This window comes from Anastrepha ludens, chromosome 3 (assembly GCF_028408465.1).
Source record: "Anastrepha ludens isolate Willacy chromosome 3, idAnaLude1.1, whole genome shotgun sequence".
Taxonomy (NCBI): domain Eukaryota; kingdom Metazoa; phylum Arthropoda; class Insecta; order Diptera; family Tephritidae; genus Anastrepha; species Anastrepha ludens.
In genome coordinates, this window is record NC_071499.1 from 13673010 (window position 1) to 13697984 (window position 24975).

The following is a 24975-nucleotide window of genomic DNA, read 5'->3' on the forward strand; positions in this document are numbered from 1 at the left end:
GTAAAATACTCAACAAATATTTCATATCCGCTTTACTCATGCATCTACTACCATTTTAACTTAACTGTATGATTATAATCAGTTGCTTCATTATTTTATTTTTTATTTTTTCTTTCTTTCGTTTTAATTTTTTAAGCATTTCAAGCGCAATCACTATTTGGCTTTCATTGGCATTTTTTGTGTTGTTGCGTATAAGGACTTAAAGAAGAGCAGTAAGAAATTTCTGTGACAAATCGAACTAAGTAAAATGGGAATGAAGAATTAAGAAAGGTGCAGCAATGAATGAATTCTAAAATTAAATATAAATACGAATTTTAGGATAAGGCAAAGAAAACACAGTAAAATTCCTAAAATATTATTAGTTTAGTATTTAATTTAGGGCCGCAAATAAGAAGAGAGAAAACTGAAATTTATAAAAATAGAATACAAAAGAATTTGAAGTAATTTGAAACCTATAACAGCAGAAATGAGTCATACTACAAATTAACAAAAAAATAAAATAAAAACATAATAAAATAAAAAATAAGATTAATAAAAAAAAAACAATAATAAAAAAAAATGCAAATAATAATAAAAAAATAGAAATAATAATAAAAAAAATGTTTTAAATTTTAAAATAATAAATTAAAAATAATAATAAAAAAAAATTTTAAATAAAAAATTAAAAAAAAATGAAAAATAAAAAAAATAATAATATTAAAAGTAAATAAAAATAAAAGTAAAATAATGAAATAAATAAATGATAAAATAAAAAATTAAAAAATTATAAACAAAATAAAAAAAATAAATACAAATAATAATAAAATAAAAAATAAATAAATAAAAAATTAAAAAATTATACAATTTAAAAAAAATTATACAATTTAAAAAAAATTATACAATTTAAAAAAAATTATAAAATAAAATAATAAATAGATATAAATAAAAAAATAATAAATAAAAATAAATAAAATTTAGAAAAAAAATAGAAAATAAAAAAAATTAGAAATAAAAAAATAAAAATAATAAAAATAAAATAAAATTAAATTAAAAATAAAAACAGAAAAAAAAGTGAAATTTAAAATAATACAAAACCAGATATAAAATATTTATATAGAACATTTATTATAGAATATTTTTTTCTAGTATTCGAGTTAAATTTGGCGATGTTGCCTCATATATTGTTTTTTTTTACTTATAAAAATCCAAAAATTTTTTTTTTTCATTTAGTATTGAAAAATTGTGGATAATAAAAAAACAATAAAAAAATTAGCAAAAAATAAAGACAACATAAAAAAATTTGCAAAAAATAAATAAATAAAAATAGAATAAATAAAGGGTGAAATTTAAAAAAACAGTTAACATTTATTATAGATTTTTTTTTTTAATTTGGCGACGTTACTTTATGCATTCTTTTTCTTTACTTATTGTATAAAAATGCAAAATAATTTTTTCATTTAGTATTGAATAATTTTTGATAATAAAAAAAATAAAAAATAAAAATTAACAAAAAATAAGGAAAAAATTTGAAAAAAAATAAATAAATAAAAATAGAATAAAAAATAAGGGTGAAATTTAAAAAAACATTTAACATTTATTATAATTAGAATTTTTTTTTTTCTAGTATTCGATTTAAATTTGGCGATGTAACTTTATGTATTCTTTTTCTTTACTTATAAAAATGCAAAATTATTTTTTCATTTAATATTGAAAAATTTTGGATAATAAAAAAAATTAAGCAAAAAGTAAAAAAATTTGCAAAAAATAAAAAACTTTCTAAAAAATAAAGAAAAAATAAAAAAATTAGCAAAAAATAAATAAATAAAAATAGAATAAAATATAAAAAAGGGTGAAATTTAAAAAAATACAAAAACAGATGATAAAATTCAGTTGTTTCGACGTATAAATTTTATTATTTGTTTTTGTATTTTGTTAAATTTCACTTTTTTTGTGTTTTAATATTTTTTCGACTTATGAACTTTATTATTTCTTTTTTTTTTAATTTCCCTTTAAACTTTTCTGTTTATTATTTTATTCTATTTTTATTTATTTATTTTTTGGTAATTTTTACTTTTTATTTTTTTTATTATCAAAAAAAGTTTTTTTTTATTATTTATTAATTTTATTTATTTATTTAATTATTTATTTATTCAATACTAAAGGAAAAACTAATTTTGCATTTTTGTAATTAAAAACAAGAATGCATAAAGCAAATTTAAAACGAATATTAGAAAGCAATATTTTATAATAGAAATGTATTGGACATTTATTTCCACAATTTAAATGTTTAACAAATAAAATAAAAACTTCTGTAGTAAAGGAATATTTTTAAAAACCTTAACGACGTTTAAACTTTAAAATACCAGCCAGCTAGCATGAAATCTATTGTCAAAAATAGTTGCTAAAATACATTTTAATCGAAAACGTACTTTTAAAAAACTAAAACTGGAAAAATAAAATAAAAAACTGACAAAAAAATTTTAATCAAAATCGTTCTTTTATAAAACCAAAATTGCCAAAATGAAAATAAAAAATTGTCAAAATGGTACTTTTATAAAAAAAAATTGCAAAATAAAAATAAAAAATTGCCAAAATAAAAATAAATAATCAAAATCGTTCTTTTATAAAACCAAAATTACCAAAATAAATTTTTATCAAAATGGCGCTTTTATAAACCTAAAATTGTCAACATAAATTTTAATCAAGATGGTACTTTTATGAAACTAAAATATCCAAAAAAAAAAATTCCAAAATAAATTTTAATCAGAATAATTCGGTTTTATAAAACCAAAATAAATCCAAATCGTACTTTTACAAAACTTTACTAAAAATTGCCAAAATAAAAAATAATCGTCAAATTCTTACATAAGGATAGGCCGCACTGCCAAAGCAATATACGCAACAACACAAAAGACACCCGTGAAAACTACCACCAACCAACGTCGATCGAAGGCAACACATATGTAAGTAAAAAAAAAAAAAAAAAACAACAACAAAAAAGAAGAAACCAAAAGATCAGTCAAAGGCCATAAGAAAAAAAAACATATGCGGAACAGCTTTGAAGCAAAAACACAAAAACAAAAAACTCTCAAAATGTATGTACACAAAACGCACTTGAAACTTTCAAGTCGATAGGAAGAAGTTCACTTCGCTTATACGGCGAAAAACAATGCAAGTAAATTCTGAACCAACCAACCACATACATACATACATGCATACATATGTACAAAGCCCTACGCGAAACCGACCGGTTTTTACAACAGGAAAAAAGGAATTTGCGCATCAGCCAATAATAACTGGTTTTTGATTGTTGCATAAAAACACAACAACAAACAATTCGCTTTCCGGGCAACGCCAACAGAGAAAATTGAAAATTGAGGAAACGTGCAGCACAGCGTGCAGAGAAACAGCGACGAGTAATTATGCGCTAAATAAAAAAGGACATTTTAAATATAATCAAAGAAAAAGAAAAAAAACAAAAAAGCTAACTGCGTGCGCTCTGCTCCAGCACCATGTGGCATGTGGCATTAGTAAGTGTAAGTAACCCTCAAGCGCAAGCAGCGCAACAATTTTTTCGAATTTTTCGATTTGTATGCGCATCCCACTCAACGCGTGCGTTAAGGGGGGAGCCTGGTTTATAAGGTCAAAAAAATCAAATTTTTTTTTTCGTTTTAAGCGATTCCTAATATATTTCAGAATATTCACAAAAAGTTACAGAGCCTAATTCTCAATATTTCCGTAGATACAAAGCCAAAGGTAGGCGAGCATTAGGTAGTTGCGCTGTGACCGGACAGCTATAGTACAAACTTTATCTTCTTTTCTCGACTTTTCATTTTTAAAATTTTCTTTGAATTGGCGTACATGAATGAAAAAGAACTAATGAACCTTTTGAAATGCATCATAGCTTGTTCCCTTCAGTATTAAGCTCTCTTCCAATTGAACTAACAAAATAGATTAAAAAAAAATGTTTCAAGTTTTTTATACCAAGTTGAAGTGATTTTTGTTTTTTATAGAAAGGCATTTTTTTCTTTAAAGCCTCCAAAAAGTTGAAATTTTGGAATTTCTCTCAGTTTGCTTAGTTCATCTAGAATAAAAAATCATGATCATTAGAAAACCATTTGAATTTTTGCTTTAGATAATAATTACGAGCTGTATCTTGTACGCCAGTTGTAAACTCCAGCGTTGCAGCGCTCTACTAATTTCTATGTTAAACATTTTTTTCAACTTATTTTAACCAGTACACAAGTTTTGTATACTTTTTAAATGTTCATTAAAAGATAGAAAAAACTTTGCAGTGCTAAATTAATTTTTTCCTTAAAAAAAAAATCGCAAAGAGATGCAATTTTTAGACCTCATAAACCAGGCTCCCCCCTTAATTTTAACGCCTCAAAAGAGTGCTGCTGTTGTTGTTGTTGTTGTTGTAGCAGCATAAACATTCCCCATACTTACTTACGGGGAATGCTGCTGGAGCGTCAGTCCTTGACCGGATATAAGTCCGGATCGTTGCGGTAACGTAGAACCGACTGTCGTGGAAACGTTTTTTAACGCCGCAAAAGTCTGTTACTTTTGGCTGATTGTGCCGGCAGCTCAACATCGACACCGTCAATCATCAACATCACATCATCGGCTTGTTTCGGCTTCAAATTATAACGCTTGCATGTTATTTTTTTTCCTTTTTTCATTAAATTATACATTTATAGTTAGGTTTTTTTATTTTTCTTCTTCTTCTACACTTCTTCATTACATACATACTTGCATACTTGCATACTTATATAGTGTTTTTAACGTCTGCTTGTTTTATTTATTTGTGTTGTGTTTTTGTTTTTTGCATTTTTATTCACTTGTTTAATTTAATAAACTATTATTAGTATTTAATAATAATAATAATATTAATAATAATAGCTAAAACTATAAATATTCTTGTTGCTTGTTTACTTTAAGTGGTAGTATAGTTCTTGTTTTTGATTTTTTTCTTTTTTTCTCTTTTAATTTTAATTTTAATTTCCATTATTATACCAATAATTAGCATTACTTTATATCTGTTTTCGTTTTTTGTTTGTTTTTTTTTTTCTTTCTTTCTTTACTCACTTTTACATTCCGTTTTTTGTTTTTGTTTTTGTTTTTTTATTTATTTTTTATTGTGTTTCATAGCATGCTATTTTATTTTGCTACTCTCTCGCTCTCTCTCTCTGCTAATCAATAGTTAATTGTTAAGAATTAATAATATTATTAATCATAAAATTTGGGCTGCGGCTGGCTCGCGCACCTACGCCGCCTACAGCACACGCCCGCCCCCTCCCCTCCTCACTGGCTATGCTAGCCAACATCATCATTTTTATCATATTTATCATATCTAGAGCATTCGTTTTTCTGCGCTTCGCAACGCCTTCACAAATTCTACATTTTAACTTAAGTTTAGTGTAATTTTTTAACTGCGATACTATTTTATTTGCATACTTCGCTTGGTTTTTTGCTCTTATTTTCTTTCATTTTGTTGTTTTGTTTTCGTCACCTACACACTCGCGCTGCTGCTTGCCTATATTTGTTTGTATGTATATATATATATATATATATCTCATTACAATCTTATGCTTATGTAGATTCCTATATATTTATATATATATACAATATATATATATATATATAATGTATGTATGTGTGTGTGAGTTAATGCTAGTTAGAGATAATCCTATGGTAAATTTGCGTGCGCGTTTACGTGTTGGTTTCCTAAATGTTCTTGTTGTTGTTGTTGTTGTTTTGCTGCTGCTGCTGCTGACGTATTTATGCTTATGCTTATGCTTGTTCTTCTGTTTGCCTGTATGTGTTTTTGTTTTTGTATTGTTGTATTTTGTTCATACTGCGTAACTCTTTTTGCTTTACACCCTGCGACAATATACAATTTTTAATTTTTTTTTTTTTTTGGTGGGAATTCACGCATTCCACTGCTTATAACCTAGACTTGCGCGCCTTTCTAGCTTTTTTTTTTTTACTTTTGTCATACTTGAATTTCTATGATTTGATTTCCATTTCGTTTGTTTTGTCTTTTTATGTACACTTTTCATCATTTGCTGCATGCGTGCGGCATGCATTACTTTGTTGTTGCAGCAATTCGTTTCGAAAATCAAAATTAGCAAACTTTATTAAAATCTCATCGTCGAATCATCGAATTGTTGGCGTGCGTGCGTATGCGCAAAAATTATTTTCCTGTACAATAAATGAACCAACCAAACAACTGAAGGAGTTTTTTACATACAAAAATAAAGGAGAACGACTATTTGTGTGTGTTTAAGTATTAAAATTACACTGTACAACATTTTGCAGCTTATTTGTATTATTTTAAAAGCGAACTTAATAAGCTAAGCTAATTTAAAACGAAAATGCAAACCGATTGGCATTTTTTAAAGGCATTTCAAGGCTTCTCTATAAGGTTTTAAGTATACATACACATGAAAGAGCAGAACAAACTGAAAAGTAACCACAAATGCGCGTGCATTTAATCATCGACCTATGCATGGTATATACATACATGCATTTTTAGCAATGCCAATTGAACGCGTGTATGCCTGTAACTCACACTCAACATAATTTGCGTTAGCTTTGCATTGCTTGCGCTTTGCATTAGCGCAATAGTAGTGTCGCGCTGGCTGAAACTTGCCGTTACAAAAATCACTAAACGCTCAATTAGCGCGCGCGCTTACAAAAGCCAACAACATTTAATCCACCCAACAATGTTCAATTTGCTATTGTTGTCGTCACGCATTTCTCTCTCAGCTTTTAATGCTGCAAATTCGAAAATTCGCCACTAGTGACTTCCACAAGCGCACCGCACGCAGGTGGTCTGTGTCTATTATTTTTTCTTTTCATTTGACAAAAATTCAAGTACATTATCACATTTTTCGTCTAAATAAGATTGCTTTTTTTCACAATTCTTCAATTTTTCTTTTTCTCTTTTTGTTTCGAAAGGTTTGTAATCTCTAATAAATTTCTCTTCTAACTCTGCATATATCGCTAGGTCAAGCATTCTCAAATATTTGTCAGCATTCGACAGACAGCAACAGCTTTTTTGGGAGTAGTGCAACTTGCCATCAGCATCGGTTTTTTTGTTTTTGTTCATATTTTCATATTTTTTTCTTGTTTCTTTACAAGTCTTGTTTGCGGCAGTGTTGATACTGATGGTAATGTCTGCTTGGCGACGACGTTTTCAGTTGACGACTAACTGTGCTGTTACTGCCATTGCGCCCGTGTCCCACCACAGTTCGTTCTCTGCCAGCCGCTGCTACACATTGTCTGCGACGTTTGATACGCAACTCGGGCTGTATGTTGTTGTTACTGCTGTTGTTGTTGTTGCCATTATAATACTCAGCGGCTATTGTTGGTGCAGTAGCTAGTGCCAGTGGCGCTGCTGTGGCTGGCGTTTCGGTTTTTTTGTGCGCATACATGCAAATTTGCGTATTCTCCAACACAGTCGTCTCCATGGATTCGACTAGCTCGCCGCAGCCGCCGCCTCCTGCTGCTGCTGCCACTTTTAGCCCATTACTTTGTTGATTGCAATGACTATTGTTGTAATTGTAGTGGTGATTATGATGGTGGTTGTTGTTGTGGCTGTTGCTGATGTTGCAATTAAGATTATATTTACGACTTCTGATGCTATAACAATTGTTGCTATTGTAATTGGTATTACTACTATTGTTGTTGTTGCTGTGATTATTATTATTATTATTGTTGTTGTTGTTATTATTATTATTCGCGATCAGCATCAGCAATTAGGAATTTGAGTTACGTTTCGTCTGCAGCTAGGACGAGCTCGATTGATTCAGATTACCAAACATACCCGCCGAAAAGGACGTCTGACCAGCGGAATTCGCCTGCGATGTAGTCGACTGTTGTTGCTGTTGCTGTTGTTGTTGCTGCTGCTGTTGTTGCTGCTGCTGCTGCTGTTGCGTCAGCTGCGACTGACCACGCCCATGCTTAGGTATAGGCGGTTGTATGTACTCATGTCGCGCCAAAGCAAACACATCCATGCGATCCTCCTTGCGATAAGCCAAGCAACCACGTATGAAACTCTTTTTGAAGTACACAAAAAAAAAAAAAAAAATTATTAATTAACAAGTTTTCTATTACATTTCGAAAAATTTATCGTTTTAAAACGTACCTTTGCTTCATTGGAGACAGTTGGTTTGTTGGGGAATTGTACCTCTGTGGCTTTGAGAATTGTGTTCTCTTCAAGGATGGTGGCCTGTGATTGGTTGTGGCCGAATGGTTTCTTACCATAGAGGCATTGGTAGAAAATAACACCAACACTCCAAACGTCGACTTTCGATGAAATTTTCGGCGGATTCTTTCCAACAACAAAACATTCGGGCGGTAGATACCTATGGAAGGGTAAATTATGAAAATAGCTGGTAAGTTGCAAGGCTTCGAATGCATTGTATAGATTTTATATATATATAAAAGTTCCTATGGCTACCTGAGAGCACAAAGGGCCACAATAAAACTAATTTTGAACAAACAAAAAAAACGTGTTTTCTTTGTTAGACCCAGGACTTTTGAGCCCATGTGTTACAAATATATTTTATACTTTAATGTCACCCGGAGTGGCAACTGTCTTTCTTTGTGAATAGCTACTACCCAAATCACAATAATAAAACCCAGTTGTCTGCTCTGGCAGTTCCACTTTTCCAATATTCAAGCGACAGGTTTCACAACATATTAATCGTTCGGTTCTACGTTACCCGAACTACCAAGGACAGTCACTACAGCTCAAGGCGAATCTATTAAAGCTGATTTGTTTTTCTTTTTCTTTCTTTCGCCGCGTCCATGTGACTGTCAGCTTTTTTCTTTATTTTCTACTTCGCCGCCAATATTTTGCTTTGACAATTTAACGTAAAAACCATTGTTGTTGGCCTAGTGAATGGATGAATGAATGAATGAATGCGCCTTGCTACAGCAGCATTGCCCGTATATGCATGGGGAGTATTTATGCTGCTACACCAACAACAACAACATATTAATAATTATAATTATCTTCATTTAGTTTAGAAATTTTACGTGTATCTTCACTGGTTCTATGCGAAAATTTAGTTTTCTTCACCCAGCCGAAAATGCCACTTTTCTCGCTAATGCGTGTGTTTGTTTGTTGCCCCACACATACTCACCAATAGGTTCCCGCGCCTTGTGATGTTAAGTCCATGCCATGATCTGGATTATAGTTCTCATCATCCATCACTTTTGAGAGACCAAAATCGGTGATTTTAATCTCACCGCATACATTGCCCTCAGTCAAAAGTATGTTGCCTGGTTTCAGGTCATAGTGTATTACTGGTGGTTTAATCTCATTCAAATATTTCAATGCTGAAACAACCTAAAATGCACAGCAACAATTAAATTTGGCATAATTTCCACAAATCGTATGCATTTTTTTTTTGTGTGACTTAAACTTACCTGCATAATAATTGAGCGTGCTTCACGCTCTGGTATTGTTTTATGCTGTTTTAGATAGAAATCTAAGTCATGACCATCACAATATTCGAGCACTGTGCAAAAGGAATTGGCGTCTATCTCGAACACATCGTAAAGCTTGACCACACGTGGATGATCCAATGCCTTATGTATGTTATATTCTCGCAAAGCGTGCCTACAAACAAACAAACAAACAACGGGCGATGTGAGAAACATAATTGGGTGGGTGGCTATGTTTTTGATACTCACTTGATATAGTTGGCTTTTTTGTCCTCCTTCCAATCCTTATTCAGTTGGTGCACCTTACACGCTACATATCGTTGCTCTTTTAGATCAAATGCCTTGTGCACTTCGGAGAAGCCGCCTTTGCCCAGCAGCATGAGCAGCAAGTAACGATTATTTAGCACTGGATGATTGTTGAAGCGGGACTAAAAAAATACAATTTGAATATTAGAAGTTGTATAAAAAGAAGGAAATAAATCAATCAATGAAGTGTTACAAAAGGAAAACAGGAAAAAAGTAAAGTAAAGGAGTAAAAAGTAAAGTAAAAGAGTAAAAAAGTAAAGTAAAGGAGTAAAATAGTAAAGTAAAGAAGTAAAAAAGTAAAGTAAAGAAGTAAAAAATTGAAGTAAAGCAGTAAAAAAGTAAAGAAGACAGCCCATTTTTAGTTTTAACCAGATTTTAGCATCCGGCATAACGCTGCCCTATTGAGTTTATAGGCGAGTGGAAATTTAATTTCATTTAAATTGAGATGAAAATTATTTGAAAATACTTAAAATACTCGCAATGCTTTAGTTGATATTTCCAATTTCAATCAATATAATTCTAAAAAGTATCAAATCCCTAAAATTGCCTTCTGGAACTTTTAAATTTTGTTTGTGTTTAGCGACAAACCTCTTCTTAACTGCAAGCATTTTTCAGAGTGTAAAAGTATATTTTTTGATAAAAAATATTCATATAAAACTGGACTTGGCAAATTCAATCTACCTGATCCTCATTTAATATCCGCTTCAACTCGCGTATGTGTAGATTGCGCTCACGCTCCAACTTCTCCATCTCTAGTGACAAATCGGCGTCCTCTTTCTTGAGTGCGTTCTGCCGCAATTTTAATATCTCATCATACTCGTAGTACTCTTGCGCTGTGTATGCCCCCGACACGGGGTCGGGTTTAAGGAACGTTGCATCACCGCCGCCGCTGTTATCGCCGCGGCCTGTGCCACTGCTGCCGCCGCCGCCTCTATCGGAGAGGCGATCACCAACACCACTGCTACCGCCAACACCGCTGCCACCTCCATTGTGCAACAATTGCGTTTGACCGGCCTGTGTGGAATTGGATCGTGACAGACCACGGCCGCTACCGCCGCCACCGCCACCAGTCGAACCGATGCCACTGTCGCCGCCGCCAGTCAGCCGATCACAACCAGCCACATTGGTCGAATCATTTGAATTCGAGTTTTGCTGCTGTTGGCTATTGTTGCTGTTGGTGTTGCGTTTGCGTCCCGATTCCGCGGGTCGCTTTTTCATCAGCTGCTTCTTCTGGCGATCGATCTCTTCACGCTCGGCCGATATCTCATCTTGACGCCGGCTAAGCTCGTGGAAAGCATAGCCGTCTGTCCAATTTTCCTGGAATGTGGCGCCTACGCGCTGCGTCACAAACTGCCCAAGACGCAGTCGATTTTGCATGCACTTCTGCCGCGCTTCTTTCTTTTCGATGCTGCTCTTCTCTTTCAGCAGTTTCTTCACTACTTCAATGCACTTGGCGATCTGCGACTTATGCTGGTCGATCAGCTTCTGATGAGCGATTATCTGGCATTTCTGCTCATCGGACAGTCTTGTCATCTCGTCGAGCTTCGACTTGCTCGATTCGATCTCCGTGTCGCGTTCCTTGATTTCTTGGAACGAGAGATCCGTTTGGGTTGCCTTCGCTATGGTGCTAGCCGGTACCGGTGGCAGTGGCGGCTGCATACCGCCCAATGCGCCTGGCATCATTCCGCCATGCTGCAATGAATTCAGCTGCACTGCGGCCAGCTGTTGCGAGGTTACGCCACTGGTTAGCGTTTGTTGCGCCGAAGTGGCTACCGATGTTGCAGGAATATGTTGCTGTTGTGTGGGGCCCATTGGCGGTGGGGGTGGTCCGCCAACTACACCCCCACCTAAGCTACCCATGTTGCCTGCCAACACGCCGACTATGGACGACTGGGGAGGAACCATTGCGTTGGAAGTTTGTGGTGGAGGTTGACGCTGCTGCTTGGCAGCATTGTTTACCGGCACAGCGCTGTAATGATGGAATTCAGGCGCTTGCGATGTGGGTGTTTGTACGCCTCCTGCATTCAGCTGTTGAGGACTAGGTGGATACATGGCATAAGCGCCCGTACTACCGCCACCACCAGCATTACCGCCTGCACTTTGCACTTGTTGCTGCGCCGTTTGTTGCTGTTGCACGCCACCGGCAGCCGATGGACTCTTCGAGCCGCCAGTGTGCGGACGCATAGGGCTATTTGTAGCACCGCTGCTTGTTATAAGGGGCTTATTGAAGTACTCATTGATCTTTTTGTTATCCATGCTACTATGTTGGAGTAGCCTTGCATTCTTGCCGCCCGGCAAGTTGCACCGATCCGCTGGTGTACCTATATTCAATGATAAATTTGCTTTGTTTAGTGTCTGTGCACTGCCGATCAAGCTAGAAGTTTTGGACGCCTTGCCGGTGCCGACAATAGTCGCATTTCCAGCGTTATTACCTCCGTTTCCGCCACTTCCTGCGCCACCACCGCCACCACCACTATCTTCGGTGTGTGGAATTTTCCGCTTACGCTTGCGTTCAGTTGTGTTACGTGGTGGCTTTTCAAGTCGTCCAACCATATTATTATGCTGCACTTGTTGCTGTTGTTGTGTGCTACTAACACCTGCGCCACCGCCCATCATACTTCCTACGTCCTGACCCAAACCGCTGCTGCTCATCATAGCCCCCGGGGCTCCGTTATTAGGCAGTAAACCTATCTGACTGGGAATGCCTGCTGCACCTAACATGTCGGCAACATCTTTTTCGCTATGGGATGATCCTGTGCTCATATTCGAATCGGGATTACTGCTATGGCCTCCACTATGCGTGTGCTGCTGCAGGGCAGCTGGTTGCTGCTGCTGCTGCAACGGAGCTGCGAGCCCACTATTCGTCTGTTGCAGCAACTGTTGTTGATGGGACAGCTGCTGTGTGTGCGAATGTGGATGCGGAAGCTGTGTTTGCTGCTGCTGCTGTTGGTGATGATGATGATTGGCTAATGTGTGTAGTGTTTGCGGTTGCTGTTGCGGCTGCGACTGCTGCTGTTGCTGCTGCTGCGTCGTATGATGCGTAATGTGCTGTTGTTGCAACTGTTGTAACTGATGTGTTTGCGTTATTTGTTGCTGTTGTGTTAAAATTTGTTGTTGTTGCTGTTGCTGCTGCTGTTGTTGTTGTGGATTATGATGTGCTGTGCCAAAATGATGCTGCTGCTGGGTCTGATGATGATGGCTTATCGACGAAGTGGTCTGCGGTGCCATCTGCAATTGAGCGCCAGCTGACATCTGCAAATGAGAAAACAAATAGAAAACACAAACATTAGAATTTTTTAATTACGTTTGACAAAACTATCTATGTTTACTGCGCATCAAAAAGTATTTCATATCGATGGTAATGAATGGAATTTAGTAAATGCACATATTCATATAACTTTACGACTAAAGTAATAACTAAAAACTCACAATTCGCATACATTGTTGTGGTAATACCCATTTTTGCAGACACCATCATTTAATTCCAGAAAAGTTATTTGCATAAGTTTATAACAAGAAAGGTTTTTCGTTTTTTTTTTTTTGTACTCTCTACTTAGTTTTACTTGATAAATTAAATCAATTAAATTTGTCTACACAAATTCAATTTGACATTCTTAGCACGACCCTGTAAATATCGATAACAAGCTTAATTTAATAATCGATTAGCACCGACCGGCCGATCAACTAGCAGCTGGCAGAATACGAAATACAACACATATTTATGGCAGAGATAAATATATATGTATGTACATATGTAACAACCGTCGACGATGCGGATGAGGTCCACGCAATAACGAGTCAAACTAACGAATTACCAAACTACAAGCAAACCTACGAACGTACCACCAACGAACGAACGAACGTGCGAGTAAACGAATGTAAAAAATAGTAAAAATGTCAAAGCAGGGCAGAAACAAAAATGGCTACCGTCGGCGAGTACTCGTCAACTTGTCAGCCTAGTAGCCAATTGCTTCGCACTGCACTACTTTTCCCCTAACTAGTTTTTTGCATCGAAATACGCAACTACTACGCAAATCTACTTTCAACTACTAAACTTTCATTTATCAAAATCAATTACGAATACACTTTAACTACTTATCATATTTAAAAGAAGCGGACAACACTAATTCTCCACTTTCTTGTATGTCTGTGTTCTTGTCACCTTTTTTAAATGCCGCATTTCGTTGTTGCTCTCTTTGCGTTACGTTTTAAATTCGTGGTTTTTGTGATTTTCACCACGGTTCGTAATGCTTTTATATCGCAAAGCTTCAAATAAATTGAAAACTATTCAAAAATAATCACTATTACTTTCCAAGTACCGTGCACGTGAATATTTATTTTCATTTTTTAATTTTTTGCTAACACTTTATGAATTATTCTTTAATATTTATTAAATGAAACAAATGGCGACTAGTAATTATTTGCAGACCACAAAAACTTCTTTCTCTGACTTTGAGCGAAAAAAAATTCTTTGCTTCGATTCGTTTTTCTTCACGTCTCGCTTCGTCTCTTTTTAGTCTTAACGAGTTCACCCAAGTTGCTTCCAACTGTAACGAGTCGGCTGTCAGTCACTCGATTATTTCTCGTTTTTCACTTCGTCATCGTTGTTGCTGTCTAGTAGTAGTCGTCGTCGTCGACGTCGCCTTATTTGCTAATGCATTTTGTTGTTGTCGCTGCCACTGCCACTGCTGTGTTTCTTCGTCGTCGGCAGCCATTGCCGAAAAAAATTAAATACATTTTTCCTCCACATTTCATACACTTCTTTAATAATTTCCATTCATTTTCCACTATAAGAATACCATCTCATTATTAGCAAAGTTTTAATAAGACTCAACTCTTAAGCACAATCAACTTTTCACACATCTTATTAAATGTTTTTTTTGTCACAAATATCACTTTTGTATTGCAAATTACTTTAATTTACACTCGACGTCTTTTTCATTTACTCCGCACACGACTGACCGATCCAATCATGATAGTGTGTAAAAGGAAGGAAGAAAAATTACATACATACCGTGAGCTATACTCACCAATTTATCAATGTGTATGTATATGAGAAAAAATGCGACAAAAAAGGTGTTGCCTTTCAATCCCCATATTATGCCCCTTTTCGGCACGCACCCGCTTACAATTTAATACGGGCAAACAAATGTACTCGCACACATGGGAAACACAATAATTCAATCTTATTTAATTGATAAACATTGAAATCACACTTATAAAAAGGGACAAACGTGCTTAGAGCGAAATATTTTTCCCTCAGACCAAGAATGTCAACACTTTAACTACGTGAGCATGAGTAGTTCCGCTCGTACACTTTTCATGCGCTCACGCTAGAACGAGATAAATATATGACTGGCATGAAAGCACACACACACAAGAGCATACCTTATTCTCGACAATAAATTCAATATATTCGAATTTGGGAGCAAACGGGGAAGTATAACAGCGTGATAATACAGCGAAGGAAACAAAACAGCACAACAAATGAGCAGGTAAAGAGATACATACAAAATTGTTGTGCCAACAGAGAACACATTCACACAAATGCATTGACGTATATAAGGCGTGAACGTCTCTCGCGTTGGCTCACTCGTGCTCTTGTGTTCCGCTATTTGCTTTGTTTGCAAATAATTGCAAAAATAATTCATCTCAATCTTGCCAACTATACAACACCGGAATCTGGGGAATTGGTGGTAGACAAGCAAATTTTAAGGTGTTTATATTTAATTTGTGTGTGTGTGAAATTTTATAATGGGCAACTCTACTTTAATAAGTGCACGACATATGTTTGAGAGCTTAACGGATGACCGACCGACCAAGTATACTCGTCATTGTCGATTCCTAATTGTTCATCACACACTTTATAAGTATTTGTTAATGGGTGAAAATCGTTATTGTATAGAAAAAAAATAATATACTAAAACAGAAAAAGAATTATTATTGATATGGTAAATAAAATAAAATCAAAGCAACTGTCAAGAATAATGGATTTATGAATTAAATTATTCTTAATTTTTGTGTTTTAATAATTCTTAACAATTATGAATTAACTTTTATTGAAATACCTAGAAACCTAAAAAGAACTACAAATTATACGCTTTTGAATGAAGAAGGCGAATTAAAAAAAATGTTGCGCCTTATTATATTTTTATCAACTAGATAATAATTGACTTTCATTGAAATTAATAAAACTATTAAAAAATCGATTTGGCAGACGTGCAAACAAGTACATTTTCCTATATGTACCTACATATATATAATTGCATATTCATAAATACTCCTATGAATGTATGTATGTAAATACAGTCATGTGAAAAATAATAGGTGCATTTGCTCTAACATATTTCAAAACCTCACGCGGCTTCAATTCTTATAAATTGGCAAGAATTTATTATTAAATTTCATGCTGATATGTCATTGTAACAAAGAACCGTTATCAAAGGGCAAATATTTTGCGTCGTTTTATAATTGTTGATTATTTTGTGACGTGAGTCCTTTTAAGCCTGTGCGAAATGAAATGATGGGGTCATGAAAATCAAATTAATATTTATTATATTTGTTTCGAAATATGGTGGATTTTAAAGAACTGTAAAGGATAAAGGGATTTTATAAGAGAAAGGTTAAGGGGTTATACGCAGTTATGAAGCAAATAAAAGACGGGTTGTCAAGGATTTATCCTGAAGAAACTTCAGAATATTTTAATTTTAAAATTTTTGGCGGTTATAAAAGCATCCTTCAAGAACGTAACAAAATTTTTTATTTATGAAAATGTTGATTATAGAGCGCGCTGCAGGCGATTTCTGGAACCTCCTTTAAAAAAAGACGATTTACGGTGTACATCGTAACTCAGGATTGGATTATCTGAAATCAAAAAACCAAACAAATTTTGTTAATATATTAGATTATCTAGTAATTAATCGTTCGGCTAATCAAAATAGTGAATTTTCACAAAATGACAGCTTTTAAAAGAAATGATTTCGATTTTTACGTTAAAATTTGGCCGTAAATTGATTATAAAATGGAAAATAAGTATCAGATTTACAAAAGGAACGATTAATTACTAGAAAATGTATCTTTAAAGATTGAGTTAAAACAGTTGACCGATCAAACAAGCAGTTTTCGAGATATCGTGTACACCGACTTGAAAAATGCCGTTTTGAAAAAAACACGTTTAAAGTTTCAATACCTACCTTAAAACGTGCCGAGGCATCTCTACATATTTAGGTATAACTCCGAAAGTGTTGCTTAGATCTACTTCAAATTTCGTGCGTATACTTTTGAATATATGTAACATACATTACAAAAATGCAATAAAAAAAAATCGATTTTTTTGAAAGTCATAACTGCGTATAACCCCTTAAGTATATGGTATATTAAATAAACCACCCTGTAATATAATTTAGTCAATCACAATGGGCTAACGACAGCTTTGTAGCGTTCAGCTTCGAGAGCAGATAAAAGTCCTTCGAATTTCTATACCGAAAAGTAGTCGAAACGTTGAAATGTTCCAAGAGAATAACAGAAAATGCAATAAAATATAAGCCTGAAAAAGAAATACTTGGACTAGAATCAAAAATATCTCCAAGTTTTGAAAAAAAAATATAGCGCATTTGTCAAAAAGAACCAGTTTGGATCTTCAAGTGACACTCAAAGTAAATCTTCTTTGAACGTCGACACTTCTACCATTTGCAAAGACTTATTAAGAAAAATTTAGAGTCAAAAAGACCAAAGACGCTCTTCTGCTGAAGCAAAATGTTGCTAAAAGGCTATTTCTTGCTAACGAGAATTTTAGTTCAAGAAATTTTTTTTTTTGAAGTGAATTTTCTTAGGCGTCGATGGATGAGCGAGAATGGAGTAAAATTTCAAGGTTATGCAACGTTTTGGGCATTCTCGTTCCGCGAGAGAGAAAAAGATATAACGTAAAGGAAAAGGAGTGAGAGAGCTATACCTTATATATATCTTAGATACACTTTAGGCTATTTTTACTGAGTTTTCCTTGTGGTTGCTAATTTTTAGTGAGAGTTATTACACTGCCTACTTTTTGGCGCTTGTTTGTTGGTGCAAACTTGTAGGAAATATATTTTTGGTGCCTACTTTTTGGCGTTATATTTCCTTGGTGCCTACTGTTTCGGGCGTTTTTTGGTCCCACTTTTTTTGGCGTTTTTTTTTTTAGTGCCTACTTTTTAGCGCTTATTTCCGTTTCCTAGCTACTGCTTGTGTGTATATAAAGTGCTATCCATTCCGGCATCGGTTTTATTGGTATTGCCTTACGGTAATTTGTGCCGTTGCTGGGGTCTTGGAATCGCTGCGTTTGTGCGGGTGATAAACGCTCGGAGTAGTGCGCGTTGTTGCCACGGTTTGTGTCCGGCGTTTACCTACACCGGTCGACCCTTCTTCGTTTTTAGTAAATTTTGTCTATTTGTATTCTCTGCAAATGTTGTGAGTTTATTTAGATATATATTCTTTCTCTCTCTCTCTCTCGGATCTCTCCCTCTTTCTTTGCCTTTCTTGAAAGTTTCACTTCTGTTATGTGTACTACACTACACGCACTTTTCTTTTCATAGCGATTTCAGATAATTTTCAAGCTTTCGGGTAGTTGGCAGTACGAGGTGAAATGGTTGAAGTGCCGGCCTGGCATTCCTCAAGTAACACTAAAGCGCCGTTTTGATAGGGCAGTACGAGAGATGGCGTCAAATATGTGGGTGACATGAAGAAGAGCAATATTGGGAAGCTCTTTTAGTATCTTTATATACCTATATATATATAATTGGTGCGTAAACCCTTTTTGGGTGTTTGGCCGAGCTCTTCCGTCTATTTGTGGTGTGCGTCTTGATGTTGTTCCACAATTGGAAGGACCTACAGTTTCAAGCCGACTTCGAACGGCAGATATTTTTAAGAGGAGCTTTTTCATGGCAGAAATACACTCGGAGGTTTGCCATTGCCTGCCGAGGGGCGACCGCTATTAGAAAAAGTTTTTATTAATTTTGGTTTCACCGAGATTCGAACCAACGTTCTATCTGAATTCCGAATGGTAATCACGCACCAACCCATTCGGCTACGGCGGCCGCTTTGGGGTGATTAATAACAGAAACTATGTTATTTGTTTTAAAACTTATTGACTTTTTTGGGGGTTGCAATATGTCTAGTGGTACACAAGTAGTTCCAGAAGATTGATTGGGAGTGAAGACAGATTGCAGATGTTCAGATGTCGGATGAGTCTAAATTTAAATAGTTTTATCCTGACGGGGACACACAAAATGTTCACCTTTTTCAAACCGCAGCATACATTTAAAACTATTTAACATAAAGGAGGATCAATTATAATGTGGAGATGCCTCTTCTATCAAGATGTTAGTCGGAGCTATCGAATTATTGATGAGACAATGACAGTTACGACTTATCGCACTATTTTGATTCTTGTAGTTTTGCCTTAGGTTAGGTTAGGTTTGGCAGCCGCATCGCACATAGAGGCAACGATGCTACTTAGACCACGAAATGGGACCGTTGTGAGCAATTTTACCTTATACGGAGTTTTGCTCTCTGGTTGCTCATAAACAAAGCTTGGGCTGTTATCTCTTAGGCTACATACCAAAAATTATAACGAAATATTGAAAAATTAACAGCAAAATATGACTTGAACTATTGAATTTTCGATTTTTTTTTTATTTCCATAGAATTTGTGTGTATCTTCATTTATTATTTTAAGGTTATAACCTTAGCCAATTCAAAATAGTATTTTATTTGTTGGTTTGAGTGGTGATTCCTCCAGAATCCAACTAGCGCTTCCGCACCATTTTGTTGATTTTATTTGTACTCTGTATTAATTTTCACATTACTTTTTATGCATATTTTTTCATTTTTATGCCATTTATGTTTTTGTAACAGCAAAAAAAAACCATCAGTCAGTGCATATTCTTAACAATCACTCTGCATTGCCAAGCCAACATCGCACGAAATAAAATCAACTCGTCTAGATACGGCAAACAAATGTTACCACTACATTTCAATCGAAAAAATTACCACTGTTGATAACAATTCTATAGATACCAGACGAATGTAGCGTACATGAGTAAGACATCGTTATTTCCCCACTACACCATGCCAGATGTGCCGACCATCTGTCAATTTCGAAACTATAATCCCAAACAAAACGGCAACACCGCAGACTAAACAAACAAAAGAAGCAGCAGCAGCAGCAACAGCAACACTAACAGAAACAGAAGCAGCAAAGAGCACAACTAAAGAACCCACCGGCCACCCCAACACCGAATGGGCTCCCGATTATGCGCGAACGAACACATAGAGAAGCAGTCAGCAGTCAGTCATCAGCTGAAATATAGCAAACGGCGGCAACATCGGCGCTAAACGACAATCGACAACCAACAACCGACAACTAGGAAGTCATCGTGCCAAAAGTTACGCGATACAAAACTTCCAACAAATAAATCGATTCAAAGAAAATTTACAAGTATATAAAAACGTCTCCTTCATTGAGATATAAAATCTCCTAACTATATGGCAACGCGCTTGCTTGTTTGTCAACTTGGTAACTTGGTATCAGATCGCAACAACGGCATCAAATTGTACCACAGCAGTTTCACAGTTTAACCGTTCATGCCGATGAGTCAAGGTCGAGAGACGTCACGTCACGCAAATTTTCATTTTCATTCCCCACACAAAATAAATTAATACATACACACATATATACGACGTACGTACGTTCGTGTACGTATGTATGGAGAGATGTGTAAACATTCTCGCATATAAATTCCAATAGGGCATCCAAACATTTACAATTATTTATAGCACTAACAGCATTTGCACACACACATTCATACGTACTCGAATTTATTCAAGTTTTTAGTGTTTGGTGGAGAATAATAAAAATGGAGAGCCACGCTCGCTAACAGTTCATTGTTGCTCTGTTGTTTGAATTGCCTGTTATTTTTGTTGCTTCTTTCTCCAGCACAGCAGAGCAGTGGCGTTTACGATTTGTTATTTCTTTTTTCTTCTTGTTTATTTTCGTTTCAACGAATATGTTTTACACTTCGTTTTTTTTTCATTCACATTTTAAGCGTTTATTTGTTTTGGTTTTATGAGAGCAATGATTAAGTATGAATTTATGTGTGCAAGTTTTAAGCGAGAGATAAAAGCATGATTTTTTTTTTTTGTGAAAAACTAGATATACATTTTTAATATTTTTTTTGTAATGAAAGTTTTACATATCGTATATATGCACTCCAACCACTAAAGTTAAAACATCAGGCTCACGAAAACTATTTAGTTTTTAAATGACTGTCATTATTTTTGTTATTGTTAAAAAATTAGTTACAAGAAATTAGCTCTAAGGCCGTATTATAAAGTTACGAATAAATACGAAGCACTTTAAAACTAAGCCACCGTTTCACTTCAAATTTCAAATGCACTTTAAATATACAAAATTTGTAGCTTTAATTAGCAATGCGAAGCTTCCACTCTTTCCCGTCGCCTTTGTGTAGTAAAAAACACCCATGCACACTCATTTAAGCACTTGCATGCATACATACTACATACATTCACACATTTTTATTTGCCACAATCAATTGGTGACCACAAACCGAAACGAAAGTGGCAAAAATACACGTACAGCGTGAGAAACACGACCCACAACCACAAATCTGACTTTAACGATTTAATCCAATTTTTCAAATTAACTGTCTGTGGCATTCGCATTGCTCCACATTTCATCAAAGAAATACATACATACATATCTGTATTTACCTACACTAATATGTAATACAACTTTGTGCTCAAAAGCAAAGAGTGAGGTAAAAAAAATAATGTTAACCGGAAAAAACACCAGCACGTGCAAGCTGAAAATTAAACAAAAGAGAAAATCACTGCATATTAAAGAGAACCGAAAATGAGAGCTGAAAATGGAATATGAAACACGCTGAGCAGTCGGCAACTATTACATAGACACACACATATATATGTATATATATATTTATATATATTTCTCGCTCACTTCACCTCCTGAGAGAAGTACACGAGAAAAAGGCAAGCAATAAATATAGAACAGATTTTATAAACCCTTTCACAAACGGAAGTCACAAATAGAACTCACTCTCTCTACTGTTATTTTTCCTGCCGCTGTTGTTAACAGTTTGCGATTCCGTTTAGCTGCCGCTACTGTTGCTGCTTGTCCAATTATTTGTTGAGTCGGCGTACTCGCGCTCATACAGCGTCGCTTTCCGCGTGGCGTCGCAGTTGTTGACTTTATACTCGTTATCAAATTCGAGTTGGAACGCTGGCGCTGCAGCTGCTGCTCTGCTGCTGTCGCTGCCGCAACTACAACCATTTCGGTAAACATTGGCTGCACTGCGGCGGTTGTTGTAGTTGTTAATAATGTAAATGTACCAGCACCGCTGCTACTACTGCTGCCACCGCCGCCGCCGCCGCCACCACCACCACCACTACCGACGACAAGACCAGCGCCGACACTGCCAAAGCCCGAAGCAGCGGGCAACATATGCGCACAATTAGAAGTCATGCACGTTGCAACAAAAAACACAACAAAACACGATAGACACTGGCTGCTACTGGTATAAGCGATTGGCCGCGAGGCAAAGAGAAATCAGCTGATCGGTATAAACACAACAAACGAACGACCGGCACGAAACAGCTGCTCGTTTAGTTGACCGTATCCGTGTAGCCGTCGTCGTAGTCGTAGCCGAGTCTCGCACTTCACGAACCAATATGAATAACAACACAAATCCCAACCCGCTGTTTGTTTGTATTGTAAACAAACGAGTGCACAATCACTCGGCATGCGAGAGTTCAACAGACACCACTCGATTAATCTTCGTTTTTATATTTTCGTTTTGTTTTTTTTTTTTTTAACTTTTGTATGCCTCTGTAGGTTTTATTTTTTATTGCAGTTTAAGTCATGTTTAAGTGGTGTAGAGAATTAGATAAAATTTGACAGCACGTACACGTTGAATATATGTATTTTGTTTTTATAAATTAATGAACGCACGAGGTAAGCTCCCAACTGCGTACAACGTTGACGGTGCTGTTGATTAGTTGGGGTATACGAAGATGACTGACCAGAGCAGACAGCCGATAGATATAATTGTCTCTGGCATGGTATTTCTTGATTTGCTTAATTTTCATTGCTCATTCATAGCGCACTACACTCGCAATTTTTTGTGTTCTATTCCGTTCGTATTCTTCGATGTATTCTCGGCTATTCTTCAATGGAGCACAAAGAATAAAATAAAAATGAGTATAAGGCGACGACAAGATGCTGCCAACTAACATCTGTATGGATGTAGATATGATTAATAGCGTAAACACAATACCGGCGAACAGCGAACGGCAAATGGTAAATTTCGCCCAACATTGTCGTTTATTGAAGCTTAATTTGAGCAGCTGCAATAGCAACTGAGACTATTATTTTACACAGAAAAGAAAGTAGCAAGAAATGGGATATTCAAAATGGAAGAATGCATAGTTTTTGTTGATTTCGGTTTAAGGCACGTTGTCACATTATCCATATAACAAAATTTAAGGGTATTAATAAAACGTAATGTATTTTTATTAAATATGTTGAGCAAAAAATTTAAAAACTTGATAAGCCGCAAGTTGCTCAGTGGCTGCCAAGGCGAATCTGTTAAGGTCATCACCTTTAGCGACAACAACAGCATTTAGATGCATTTTGTTTTTGCAATTTGGTGTTGTGAATGTCAAAATTTCCATGAGAAAGTAAACGCACAAACAAAGCAAATGAAAAACATGAAGCACTTTGACATTCAAAACCGAAAAATCGCAAAACCAGCTGCTCTAGCGCCACCACCTTGAATTAATTCGCCTGTGTGGCGAATCAGCAAAATGCAGACGGACCTTACACAGTTGTTGGTTGTTGTGTTCAATGTCATATACCCTTGTGGGTGTTCTAGATTTTACAGCGAAAATTCACTAAGGTGAATTCGGTATTCGCTTCCACTGCGTTTTGGGCCTATATAAGATTGCACAGCAGAGCAAGTAACAGTCGCTGCGGTATATGCGTTTCGTCGTTGCTACTCTTATTGTCGTCACTTTGCCTGCTGCTATCACTCGAAGTTGCCGGAATATTTCGCGTTGCTCATTGGCCTCTACTATTGTCAGTGTTGTTACACTTTTTCTTTTTGTGTATATATATGTGTGTGTAATAGTTAAATGATTGCGGTACCCTGTTAATGACACTAACATATCCGCTCCCTCGCTCTCTCTCTCTCTCGCTTCACTCTTTTACCGTCCCTTGTTTCTCTTTTTTTTTTTTACCCAACATTCACTATCTGTTTAGTTTACTTTGCACTTGTACAAGTAATTACGTTTTTGTTTTGTGTGTGTTCTACACATTACCTGTTTTATCACACATTGGTCTCACTTCTTTTCTCTGCTATTTATCACTTGACTATTTATTTATTTGCTTTTCCTTAGTTTTTGTCGTTTTTTTTTGTTTCCATCTTGCAATTTTTTCAACCGTCTATCAAACGAGTACACACGTCACGATGTGCGCTCTGCGCAACCAATACTGACAGATACGAGTGCAGAGAAGATACTCAGATACCAGTGCTTTTGCTTTGGTTTGCAATTGGTTGCGCGTCGTCGCGACGAGCCTCGTCTCACGGTTTTTTACTTAGTAACTTCATTGCATTGCGCTATACATACAACGCTCTGCTATACATGTATATGTAAATATATAACATAAGTATATATGCGTGTATGTTCGTCAGTCTAACAAACTGTTTAATCGACCAACCGACCGACCGATCCACCATCTGTCCGTACGTCCGTCCGTTCACACGTTGTCGACAAGGCGAACCAAGGTGAAATTAGTAAAACGTACTCGCCTCGCACATATAGAAGCGACCGAACGAAGCGAAAATAATCAACTAACCGACTGAACTTAAAATTGTTGTTTTGCTTTGGGTTAAGTTAGAGAACGCCGCGATGCCGCAATGACACCACACCACACCAATGCTGTACTCGTCCATTCGCCGACTTCACGACTCGACGCTGACGTCGTTGTTGCAGCTGCTTTCTGTTCGCCTTCGTTCGGTCAGACTTGGCATATACATACATATGCACATATTTTGTTCTTATTTTTGTCGATTTTGTACATTTACTCGCACTGCGTGGATTCTGCTGCTATTGCTGTTGCTAGATGTTGTATGTTGTATGTTGTATGTGGCTTAAGTTGCA

The 24975-nt window shown here is 35.6% G+C and overlaps 1 protein-coding gene across 7 annotated transcripts in view; it reads right to left on the bottom strand.

Moving 5' to 3' along the window:
- Positions 1 to 7772: 7772 nt before the first annotated feature.
- The window catches only part of LOC128857044 (serine/threonine-protein kinase tousled-like 1), a 63500-nt gene continuing 46297 nt past the window's right edge, over positions 7773 to 24975 (bottom strand). For 2 of the 7 annotated variants that reach the window (XM_054092580.1, XM_054092579.1), the window contains exons 3-8: positions 10426 to 12996; positions 9688 to 9866; positions 9421 to 9613; positions 9135 to 9340; positions 8132 to 8351; positions 7773 to 8042 (exon numbers count right to left, since the gene is read on the bottom strand). In XM_054092580.1, the coding sequence (XP_053948555.1) occupies positions 7773 to 8042; positions 8132 to 8351; positions 9135 to 9340; positions 9421 to 9613; positions 9688 to 9866; positions 10426 to 12996 (3639 nt within the window). Of the gene's footprint in view, positions 8043 to 8131; positions 8352 to 9134; positions 9341 to 9420; positions 9614 to 9687; positions 9867 to 10425; positions 12997 to 13173; positions 13370 to 13906; positions 14731 to 21853; positions 24608 to 24975 lie in introns of those variants that run through there. The other 5 variants (XM_054092574.1, XM_054092575.1, XM_054092578.1 and 2 more) reach the window with 5 other exon arrangements.